We start from the raw sequence: 12,624 nt of genomic DNA on the forward strand, positions 1-12,624 counted from the left end.
CTCAGGTCATGATCCTGGAGGCCCTGGATCGAGTCCCGCATCGGGCTCCCTGCTCGGCAGGGAGCCTGCTTCTCCCTCTGACCCTCCCCCCTCTCATGTGCTCTCTCTCTCTCATTCTCTCTGTCTCAAATAAATAAATAAAATCTTTAAAAAAAAAAAAACATTGTTACTATGAATGTATATATATATAATAACATACCATAATAAAAGTAGGAAGGTAAGAAGCTAGGAAATGTATGACTTCATACTTGGAGCAAAGAGCTATGAGATAATGAGGAGTCACCCTCAGATCTGTAGAATAATGAGATGCATATTAATTTAGAAAAATAACTTTACAGAGTAATTAGTTATAACTCTAGATAACCCAGAAGCATTCTCACCAGTCAGCTAGACTCCTCTAAAATCCAACATTCCCTAGTCTGCTAGACTGGTTTAGTTACTGATACTTAAATTTTTTTGAGAAACTATGCATTCATTCTCCTGTTAGGATACTTGTTACTTTCTACTGTAACTGGATTATTTCTTTGAGTACTTACTGTACCATAAGAGCCTTGAGAAACGTAAGGAGCCATGATATATTAATCTTTTCATTCTTAGCACATAACACAGAACTAAGGATGAATAGATGAATGAGCAAAGGTTCTACATGGTGGTTGTCAACTCTACCTTTAGACTTGCCTGAACTCCTGTATAAACAATATTACTCCCTTCGTTACACCCAAGTCCATTTAAATCAGAATCTCTGGTGTGGGGCCTTTGCATTGGTATGTTTTAAAACTGCTAGTTGTTTGGGCACCTGAGTGGCTCAGTCGGTTAAGCGTCTGCCTTCGGCTCAGGTTATGATCACAGGGTCCTGGGATCCAGCCCTGTTTCATGCTCCCTGGTTAGCGGGGAGTCTGCCTCTCTCTCTCCCTCTGCCTACCACTCTCCCTGCTTGTGCACTCTCTCTCTGTCTCTCTCTCTCTCCGTCCAATAAATAATCTTTAAAAAAATAAAATAAAAGTTCTAGCTTTTACTTATTTTTTATTATTTTTTTTAAAGTTCTAGCTTTTAAAACAAGCATTGTCCTAACTTCATTTTCCTTACCGGAACCCCTTTGAGGTAGGCTGGTACACCTGCCCCAACCAAGGCATTCGCTATTACAGTATAGTTGACAATTCTTCAGGTCTCTAATATTCTCATTCTTTTCTACCAATCAACAAATATCTATTGCAAGGAAGTTACTATGCTGCATGCCCCTGAGGTAATGTCCTTAGAGAGAGGTTGTTCTTTGGTCCATATTTTACCAGAGACATTGGTTCTTTTTGGCTTCTACTATATGTTTTTTACATAGGTTTTATTTCTGATTTTTTTTCAAGGCCTCAAATATTTGAAGTATAGCACCCTCTTGATTACCCCTCCCCCAGCCCTTCTTCTATCTCACTTGTTTTTTTTCTTTATAAGTACCTTGGAATAGCTATCTTATCTTAGTAGCCAAATATCTGAATAAGTGAAATAAAGCCCCACTGGAATAATTTTATATGCAAACATCCTGAAGAATTGGACTTTACCTGGATACTAGTAGCAAAGATTTTTGCATCTAAACTGAGATCTCAAAATAAATGCTAGGATGCCAGGATACAGATGAGCAGAGAGTATCATCTTTGTTAGTAAGTGGTGAGGGATAAATTTCTCTTAGACTTGGGTTTGTTTGTTTGTTTTACACTATTGTTCTAGGTAAGTGAAGGTTATCAATGTTATTATAAAAAGGTTTGTGATATGTTCTGATTAAAGAATTCAGATTCTAATTTGCTATTTTAAAATTAATTACTAGTGAATTGGGCCCAGAAAGGACTGGGAAATCCTGTAGATAATTCTGATTATGGCATAATTTAATTCAGTATCTGAGTGGGAGAATGGAATTTCTAGAAATTCATCATAATTTATTGAGACTTAAAAGAAAAATTGAAAAACCATTGGCTTTAGATAAGAAAAATAAATAAAAGGTCAAATTTTAAAAGTCAGTCACTCTTGGGAGGTCTGGAGAATATTTAATAGCTGATGGGGAGCCCAGGGAAGATGGGTTGTTAGGATCAAAAATAGCAGGCTCTTGAAAATAGGCTCTGCTGGCTAATTAACAGTCAATAACAATATTGCTGGAGAAAAGATAGCCTAAGAGAAAGGAATAAGGAAGTTGAGACATTATGTCTTTGCAAAGAAAAAAAGAAGGACTTTATCATCGTGTCCTTTTAATATATGAAAACTAGGGTGCTCAGCCTGAAAATTAGTTGTTCCTTCTTGATGTTCATGGGCCTGGATGTACTTGGGAGGTATTTTCATGATTCAATTAAGTTATCTTTGTCTCCACTCAAGAGGAGGTTAGATGGATTTCTACCCCAAGAAGAATTGGATGACCTTCTCTAAATGGTCAGTACTCAAAATACTCTAAGCCAGGTTGGCAAATAAATGTAGTTGCACTATTGGGGCCACATGGCATCAACCTGAGGACTCTGGGTAAACTCCAAGGATGAACTGGGACACTGATGGACCAGGGGTGGTACTTTCTATACCTCCTACTCTACATATTACAAATGTGAGACAATTTGAAACTAATTAATTAATTATTTAATCAAGTAAATTTAAAAGTCTCCAGAGGAGGTCCCAGGGAATTAGTCTCCAGAAATCTCCATTTCATCTCTGGCCAGCTAGTAGAGTCTATAATGAAGAATGGGATTACTGAATATTAAAATATAATTATCTGAAAAGAAGTGACATGGTTTCTGTAGCAAGAAATTATGCCCAAGGGAAGCCATTTTTTTGAAGTCTCAAATAAGGAACTAACAAATATAATTTTGATTTTCAAAAATTCTTTCTAACCTACCACTCCAAAGTCATTTTCATGGGCTTTAGGGCTATAATTTGCACAATGATGGGTCTGACAAGATCCAGAAAAAAAGACTAGGAGTAACTGAACACTTCTCAGGATGCAATTGTGTATAAGGTCATGAGTACTCAGAGTGATGTTATGAATATGTGTTTGTCAATTCCTGGAAGAGGATTCTTACAGCGAAGTCTCCAAAGTGTGTATGGGTTGACATTATTTCTATTAGTAAAAACCTAAGCCTAAGAGGGTAGACTACCAACACACCTTTATAAGTCTGTATAAGATAGGCTAAGTACAACATAATGATAAAGGTACAGAGTCTAAGTTACGCATATAGTATGAATGAATTTGTGTAATTAGTTACAACAGAGCAAAGGGCCTGAAATCCTTGTGGAGCACTTCTTTCTTTCAAAGAAATGCATGCTGTTGTGACCAATTATCTATTCTCTCATCTCTTCCTCTCTTCTCCTTTCTTCCTTTACCTTGCTTTTTAAAAAGCATCATGTGTTTATATCTGGAAATCCATGTTCAGCTCTTGTTATTGTCCTCAGTCAGACAAGATGGTAGGTAGCAGTTTTGTGCTTTTGGAATGAGGGATCAGAGCTCAGCTGGTTGTCTTAATTATAAAATCCAATTCTGAATGAGGCTGTTTTTTTTTTTAAATCATTCTCATGAAGCAGTCATACATATAAAAACCTCAAAAATGATAGCTATTAATATTATAAATGAACTGTAAATATGACCAAATATGGAAATTCCTATTTTGTATGGGGACTGCTATGTCAATTTTTCTTGATTATAAAAGAATGTAGTATATTACACTATGTTTGGAATAGATGAGGACTTTTTTCTGGAAATGATAATGTCTTGATCTATGACAAAGAGAAATGTATGTGATTTATTACAAAGATGTTTAGTTTTCATTTCATTACATTATATTCTGTGAACATTTATATCTAGTCTTTAATTAAACATGATTTATTCAAATTGAGGTCTGTTTCCATTTAGATTGCTTGCAGTGTTAATCACAGTGCAAATAGCCTTCACCACTGAAAGAACTCCTGCATTATATTAATATATAAACGCTTCCATGTAATTTGCATGTTATCTGAGTCTACCTGTTACTAGATGTGTACATATGCAAAAATATTTTACTTTTTTGGCTACTATATTAAAAGTACATATCTCCTTTAATGTAACATTTGTATTTTTACAAATATTAAATTTAAAGTAGGTTGTTTTTTTTTTTTAGTTTAAAAAATCAAAAAATGCACAAGCAATAAAAGGTCATTCTTTATCCAGAATTGAGCATGGATATAAAGCATTTTCTCCTCAGCAAATGCAATTCCGGTTCATTTTACCTTGTGTTAACCTCTGGATAAAGATGAAACTGTTGTTTATTTTAGAATCTGATCTACTTAATTATAATTTCTTTTTTAGATGATGGTAGATCTGTCCTGATGATCAAATGGCTAGAAAGTTCAAAGGTTGATTTGTCTCCATTAGATTCACATTCACCTGTGTTAAGTAATATTTATTGTGTTAATACTTGGAAGAAATAAGGAAGCAAAGAACAATAGTACCTGCATACCTTACAGACATATAAAATGATTCTGGATAGTTCTCACATCATTGACTATGAAAACTCCCTTCTATTAATGTTTTAAAGCAGCAAGAGCTGGGTTTGGTTTTACTTATAATATATAGTTCAGTATTAAAATGAGAAAACACTTAGAGCCTCTTACCTGAGAATTGAAACATATGTTGTACCTATCAGCATCGAATCCTGTGTGGGTCTGTCTGTTCTGCTTTCCTTCATTTCTTATTTCTATCCCAAATATTGGCTTCACTAGGTCTATCTAAAGTACAAGGGTACAGAAGACACCCTCCCATCTGGCTCCAAGTCTTTAGTGCCAAAAAATAAAGGGCAGTTCCCTCCACTGGCATTAATGGTTCATCATAAGCTGGCTCCTATCTACATGCTCTGATATGGGGTCTCAGCACTCCCCTTCCCAAGCTGGGCTCCAGACAGGCTGGCTACTTGTGTCCCTGAACACATCGTCATACCATGAACGTTTCTCTTCAGAGTTGTGACTCATTCTGGTTTCCTGTTTAGAAATATACTACCATCTCCATTCTGTTGTTAATCTTAATTAAAGCTTTCCTTCAAGATCAAATTATATTTCCCTATGTGGTCTTCAGACATCAATACTCAGTTTCTTCCTCATAAGTATATAAAATAATAACTTGTTATGTCTAACTTTACAAAATAAGGCATGCATTCTCTAACATGAAGATTTAACTTCTTATTAGCCCTTGACATATTCTCATCTAAAAAAAAGATTGTAGTCAATATGATGCAAGGAAAGACATAGTAGGCATGTTCCCAAGTAGCCAATTATTGCTGTTGCCTTACATTCGGCTGACTATAAAATAAATAGCACAGTGACTTTTGTGCTACTTTCAAAACATAATGAAAATATTTTGCATGTTAGTCCAGTATAAATCCACACTAAGTGAAATTTTGTTTAAGACTAAAAAGAGCTAAATGTTTCATCAGATAATGAATAAATGGCTCCTTCCTTCCTTTTCTTCCTCCTTCCTTCTGGAGAATTTTAGTTTCAAATATTTGGGAGTTTGTTATATTTTATAGCACATAGTTGTATTTTTAGAGATTATCAGATTCTGATTTTATCCTATTATTTGATGTCATAAAATACTCAAATTATTTAGATTCTTTCTGAACATAGTTATGAACTGTCTCTATTCTCAAACTGTGACAGTCAACCAGAAATCAAAAAGGATGGCTTTTTCAGGGAAAGTCATCATCTGCCTAAGGAAATTTAGACCAAACTTTTACAGTAAGCTTAAAATGAGAGGGTGACCAACTCTGATACCAAGAGGAGACACTGTTTAGAAGAAAAAAAGTTAAAAGAAAGAGCAAAATAGAGCTTTTGTAGTGTTTTGTTCTTGTTTGGTCTTGAAGGAGTAATTTAATGACCATAATGCTTTAAGCACTGTGAAAACCCAGGAATTCAGAATACCGTTTTGATACTTTGTAGTGTATCAGAAGGTCCATTACACATCTGGAACTATTTGTTTAGATTGTCTGCACCACTATTTCTGATCTTTTGTTAAAAATTTTATCAAGAAACATTTTTTGGTACCAGTGGTCTCTTAGATAGCATGTGGCATTTATGGAGATACAAAGAACAGTGCAGGACAGGGGCTACATTTGTAGGGCTCACAGTTTAGGTGAGAGGGTGAAAGGCACAGATACAGACAGTTCCTAGGTAATACTATTCTGGTCTGTAAGGAGCTGTGGGAATAAGAGAGGAGAGAGAGTTCAATAGAAGTAGATGACAGGAAGAGAATGCAATGGGGAGCAGTTATTATCCATCTACTTACTAGTTCCCACACGACCCAGCATGGTGCTGCGCTTAGAGGGAATGATGTGTATCAGTGATGGATGTTTGACTGAATTAGTCATTATTTCTTTTTTCATTTATGATCATATTCATTGTATCTGTTGTCCAAAATTAGCATGGGAATTAGTACAATTTACTGAATGTTTTATATTTCATATGATTTTGCATGAGGTATAATAATGGTATATCAAAGGTAAGTCCCTTTAGTCATCCTAATTTTAGAAACCCTTGAATGAGATTAGGAAGTGATCATCATTTACATTTATTATACTTTGCTTAATGTAACGAGCTTTAGCTATTAACAGTAATTTGCTTCTCATCGCATTCATCAAAGGCAAACTATTTAGAAACTAAAACATCTCTGTCAGTTAGAATTTTAATGAATTAAGATGAAATGAGGCAGTGTTAATTGGCAGTTGTTGCTGCAGGGGAGGTTTCTAGATCTTGTAAGTGATACCAATTCATCTCTCTATCAGGGTTAATTTGCTTGATTTAATTCTAAAGATACACTGAATATTTCCCCACACTATTCATATTTATTTTCAGGATTGGAGAAAGTTTGCTTCTGTTGGTCTTTCATTTGGATTCTCAATTCCATTTGAACTTGATTATTAATCAGTTGTTGATTTTAAGCACTATTTCTATTATTGACTGAACACACATATACACACTCACAAACACACAAAAGTAATTGCATTACTTAGATTTTATTTTACTTGAAAGGCCTAAAAGCTTCCAATAGCTAATCATTTTTTTTTACCAATAATTCTCATTTTCTCTGTTCTTTCTGTTTCACTCAGACATAAATGAATGTGAAGCTGAGCCTTGCAAAAATGGTGGAATATGTACAGACCTTGTTGCTAACTATTCCTGTGAGTGCCCAGGTGAATTCATGGGAAGAAATTGTCAATACAGTAAGTATTCATATATGTATATATTTTTGTTGTTGTTTGCATATCCTCCATTTATTATGGAATCTGGGTCAAAATCAATATAGTTTGCTTTTAGAGTTTATAATTTATTGAAATGGCACATTTCATATTTGTTGTTGTTAATGTTATTAATATACGTCTACTCTCCAGGATAGAGCTCAGTGCGTGCTAGGCATAGAATTGGCCACCTTGTGGTCTGAAAGGAGGGCAGCATTTCTCAGAGGTCCAAGTGCATCTCCCTTATGAATCTCATTTTGACTTTTGAGTATGTGTATGACCTACATTTCCACCAGAGTGACCACTCTGCTTCAGACAATAAATTCAAGGCACTCTAACCTGATAGCCTCTATCACAAATAAAAGGAGGATTTCTATTGAGCTGGCATTCACATTAATAAGAAATTGACACACTGTTTATTGGTCTTTTTGGAAGCCTGAGAGAGTAGGGTCTTATATATCAAACGATAGGACAGTAATTTGCCTGAAGTATTTACAAAGAAGCAAAAAGCAACCCTTCTTCCCCAAAAGAAACAAAAACTAGGAGAAGGTAGTAACAGGATTATAGTCAGTAGGATGAAACCAGAATTGGGCACAAATACATGCTAATGAGAACAATAATGATATAGCTTAGTAATTGTTGGACACTTATAGAAACTCCATAGCACTACTGCTTTGATGTATATTATACTATTAGAGCATCACATTATGCAAATTCAGAAGGCAGATGTAGAAACTGAGACACATAGACTATGTGGTTTGCCCAGGCTCTCTCAGTTGGTGACAGAAGCAGGACTAGAAGGACTTGTGATTCCCAGTTCAGTGCATTTTCCTCTAAACCAAGATATCTCTTCAGATAGAATTAAATGAGAGACGATGGACTCTGAAAAACAAACTAAGGGTTCTAGAGGGGAGGGGGGTGGGGGGATGGGTTGGCCTGGTGATGGGTATTAAAGAGGGCACGTATTGCACGGAGCACTGGGTGTTATACGCAAATAATGAATCATGGATCACTACATCAAAAACTAATGATGTAATGTATGGTGATTAACATAACATAATAATAATTAAAAAAAGAATTAAATGAAATAAACACAAAAGCACACTATACCTCCTCTCTCTCTTACACATGTTCATGAGCGCACACATGTGCACATAAACACAATACACACACACTCATTCCTTTTTAGCCAGAGTAACAATTTTACATGTCACTTTCCTTCTCTTCCTTTCCCTTTGACAAGGATAGTTTATAAATTAAAACAGAGAAAGTTACTTAAGGATTTATTTGGGTTATGTATATAAACAAAATGAAAAACTTCATTAAAATAATGAAATCCTGAATATCAAAGAAATACCTTGGATGGGGGGAAATTTTCTAAGTTTAAAAATAATTGGAGAAGACATTAATTGTGAGTTGACATAGGAACCTTCAGGCAAGGAGGTATGGAAGGAAAGGACAGCCTGAGTAAGCAGGTTGATCATACAACCAAATAGACTAGTGGCCACCCAGTCAACTGACCTAGAAACCTTCCTGTAAAGCATATAACTGACCATGCAGTAAGTTAACTTAATTCAGATTCGATTGGTCCTTGACCCACCCAGATATAACTCTTACATTCTTCTTTTCTTTGGTTTTGGGGGCTTGCAGATGGCTGTCCACTTAGCATTGAAAGTTGTACTAAAAAGCACCCCAAGATACCTGTAAATGAATATTTAATTACCATGATGAAGACCAAAAAACTAATGTCAGTGACTATTTGATTTCCATGTAGCCAAAACAGACATGGGGTGCCAGAATAAAGTGCCTTCAGACAGTACTAGAACTTTGGCAGAACTTAAAAGTATGCCTGGCTATGAACATGACCCATAGGAGGCCTGGCCAGGGGAGCAATAGGAAGATGAGACCTTCCCATTTTCCTAAAAGAAGAGCCCTGTATAGGGGACATGTCATGGGAAGCCTGCCTAGCAATGAGCGTCACTCTGAGGTGGTCAAGCACTAGCTCTCTGAATGCCCTGAAGAAGAAGTGATGTCTGAAGTTATAGGCACCCTGGGACAAGAGACCTAGGTCTTGAAGTTGTGTGTATGTATGTTGCCTTCCTGTGTTGGCCAAGGAGCAGCTAGATAGTCAGTTGCCTACAGGTTGAAAATGGAAGGAGACCTGGATGTGAACTAGATGTTGAAACTGATGACTGAAGCCTAAAATCTCCATCAGAGATTTTGTTGAGGTCACCACATCTAAAAATACCCTTGAAAAGAAGGAAACTTGATTGATTATAGAAAGACATATTGAAATAGACCTTGAACTTAATTGTCACCAGTTTGTGTCTAGTGTCTTTCTGTTATGTTTAATAAGTGTGTTTTCTTTGATTTAGTTTCATATTTATATAATCTTTATATTTAAACTCAGACTTCTCTTTGAACATGAAAGCAGTAGTGACTTTCTTAACCCATCATATGCTCTGACATTCTCCCAAAGAGATCAGAAAGAGTCACTTAGGATACACTGTAAAATATGTTCTAATTGGGGTATTTGTTTTTACTGTATTGATCTGCAAGAGTTTATAATAATTTAAGGATCCTTAATCTCCCTACTGTTTCAGTTTCTAGGGATATGGTTCTGCTTTTTTGTGTGACTTCTTAGAATTGTTAGAAATCCAGAGTAAGAAAGAGCATTCTACCACAGTGATGCTGTAGTACCACACATTGAGAACTTAAAGTACTCACTCACTACAGGGCACACAGAAACACCTGCAGATTACACGTAGTGCCAGCTCTAAGCTGATTGAGGTTAGGATCCTGGGAATTGACAGTACATAGATTATAATCAGTGTGCCCAGCATCCACTCTGGAGTAAGATTTATAACCTTTCTTCTGAACTTTTTGTCATGTCCCACCGGGGTACCCGTGGGTCAGCTTATGCCTACAGTTATGGCAGAGAGGCCATTTGTTTTGGCAGATATTTCAGAAGGAAGAGGAAAGGGAGAATAATGGAGACTTAATGCTGGGTGGGTCAGAGGATACCATACTAAAATGCTGGCATCCTTGTGTTCAAATCCAAACTGACTTCACTCTAATCTTGGGTATCTGCACTCATATTACTTCCCTTCTTCCACTATTTTCTTATATCTACTGATGGGTTAATTAGGTTCTGGTATATTTTAAAATTAAATCATTCTCAATGCCCTCCCAAATAATAAATAATAAAAGATATTGCAGAGGAATGGAATTTCCTAAATACATCTATACCAAAGTAATAAAGTATAAACACAAATAATAAACTGGGAAGTATTTATAATAAAGGTGAAAGGAAAATATTTCTTATCCTCAGTTTATTGTTTTCCAATTCAATAAAATTAAACACAACAGAAGAAAGAAAACATCAAAAACATGAACAGAACTTTCCTACAAAGGAAGTAAGTAACTTGAAATTTATCATATTATAGTTGAGTTATGTCTTCATCTTTACTCTTCAGTATATTTTGAATTTATAAGGCTTATAGTACCTTTGTGATCTGAAAAGTATAATTATATTGTAAACATCTACTTAGTGAGAGAGCACTACATATGTGAACAAAAAACCGGACTGACCGTGAATCACTCTGCTTCTTCCTCGGACCCCATATCCCTACCCCCTCTCATTTCACAAATGGAAATATAGATGAATGGAAACAGATGAAAAGCTAAGGAGGAGCAGAGGCTAGGTGACACTTGAGAAAGAATATGGAAAAGAAAAACGAGGAGAAGGGAAAGAGTCCTAGGAACCATCCCAGGAAACACACACACACACACACTCTCTCTCTCTCTCTCTCTCTCTTTCTTTCTCTTTCTGTCTCTGTCTCTGTCTCTGCCTCTGCCTCTCTCTCTCTCTGCCTCCCTTGTGGGCAGAGAATTTTAAAGTAAAGGAGGTGACAAAAAAAAAAGTTTATCAAAAGACATAAAAAGTTCCCAGGAGACAATTTTACTAGAGAGAGGCCCTTCCTTCCTTCTATATGTGCTTCTTACATAGTCTGTTCTTAACTCTGCTGCCAGAGGGAGTCTGTTAAAGCAAAAGTCAATACACATCACCTAGCAGTTCAGAATCTTCCACTGACTTCTGATCGCACACTAAGTTAAACTTAGTCCCCCTGTTTCCTGAGGCCAGGAGGATCGGCCTGTGCCTCTGCCCTATTCACTCAGCTCTGTGACCACATCTCATGGGACTCTCCCTTGCTTGTGCACTGTTTCAGCCGCACTGGCCTCCTAACCATTCCTGGCACACACCTGGTGCAAACCTGGCACATCCTTGCCCGACAGCATTTCCGTTCCCATCTCCCCTTTTCTGTAATATTCTATTATGATGTTATGCGTACTCCAATGCTTCCTTTGGGTCTTTGCATAAAGGCATCCTCCCAATGGGGCTTTCCTCAGCCTCTCTACCTCCCTACTTCAACAGACCAAAACAACACCCACCCCCTTTTCTGTTATAGTTTTTCTCCTTAGCACTAATCATTAACATATCATATTTTTACTTACATATATATTTTTATTGACTATTCCTCTAGTGGAGTATATCCTCCATGAGGGAAAGAGTGTACTATTGTAATCACATTTGCCAGAAGAGAACTAGCAAATGGTGGGTGCTCAATAGACATTTGCTAAATGAATGAATGAATGAACCTAGCGTTCTGAGGTAAGTATAGAAATGGTGTCTGATTTCTCAGTGTCCTCAACTACCACCAAGTTATTTTTTACCTGACTTCCCATTTTTTGAGTAGTATGCTAAAGATGCTTTTGCCAGTGTAATGAAATATAATTTGGTATATTAACTGATACTCTGTAAATCATACCACAAGTTGAATTGTTTTCCTTTGACTTTGATAAAATCTTTTATAACTCTATTTTGCAATAGGGTTATGCAGATGGATTTTAAACAAGAAAAGTAAACAAAGACTCACCATAGCACATAGCACATACCCTCCCCGATGCCGAGCAATGTTGAGCACTTTTTCATGTGTCTGTTGGCCATTTGGATGGCTTCTTTGGAAAAATGTCTGTTCATGTCTTCTGCCCATTTCTTGATTGGATCATTTGTTCTTTGGGTGTTGAGTTTGATAAGTTCTTTATAGACTTTGGATACTAGCCCTTTATCTGATATGTCATTTGCAAATATCTTCTCCCATTCTGTCAGTTGTCTTTTGGTTTTGTTGACTGTTTCTTTTGCTGTGCAAAAGGTTTTATCTTGATGAAGTCCCAATAGTTCATTTTTATCCTTGCTTCCCTTGCCTTTGGCGATGTATGTAGGAAGAAGTTGCTGTGGCTGAGGTCAAAGAGGTTACTGCCTATGTTCTCCTTTAGGATTTTGATGGACTCCTGTCTCACATTTAGGTCTTTCAACCATTTTGAGTCTATTTTTGTGTGTGGT

The 12,624-nt window shown here is 36.4% G+C and overlaps 1 protein-coding gene across 2 annotated transcripts in view; it reads left to right on the top strand.

The window, feature by feature from the left end:
- The window catches only part of EDIL3 (EGF like and discoidin domains 3), a 389,745-nt gene that overhangs the window by 217,850 nt on the left and 159,271 nt on the right, over positions 1 to 12,624 (top strand). For both annotated transcript variants that reach the window (XM_006734136.3, XM_006734135.3), the window contains one exon: positions 7,092 to 7,205. In XM_006734136.3, the coding sequence (XP_006734199.1) occupies positions 7,092 to 7,205 (114 nt within the window). The remainder of the gene's footprint in view (positions 1 to 7,091; positions 7,206 to 12,624) is intronic.

This window comes from Leptonychotes weddellii, chromosome 7 (genome assembly GCF_054177405.1).
Source record: "Leptonychotes weddellii isolate Sample4059 chromosome 7, ASM5417740v2, whole genome shotgun sequence".
NCBI classification, from domain to species: Eukaryota; Metazoa; Chordata; class Mammalia; order Carnivora; family Phocidae; genus Leptonychotes; species Leptonychotes weddellii.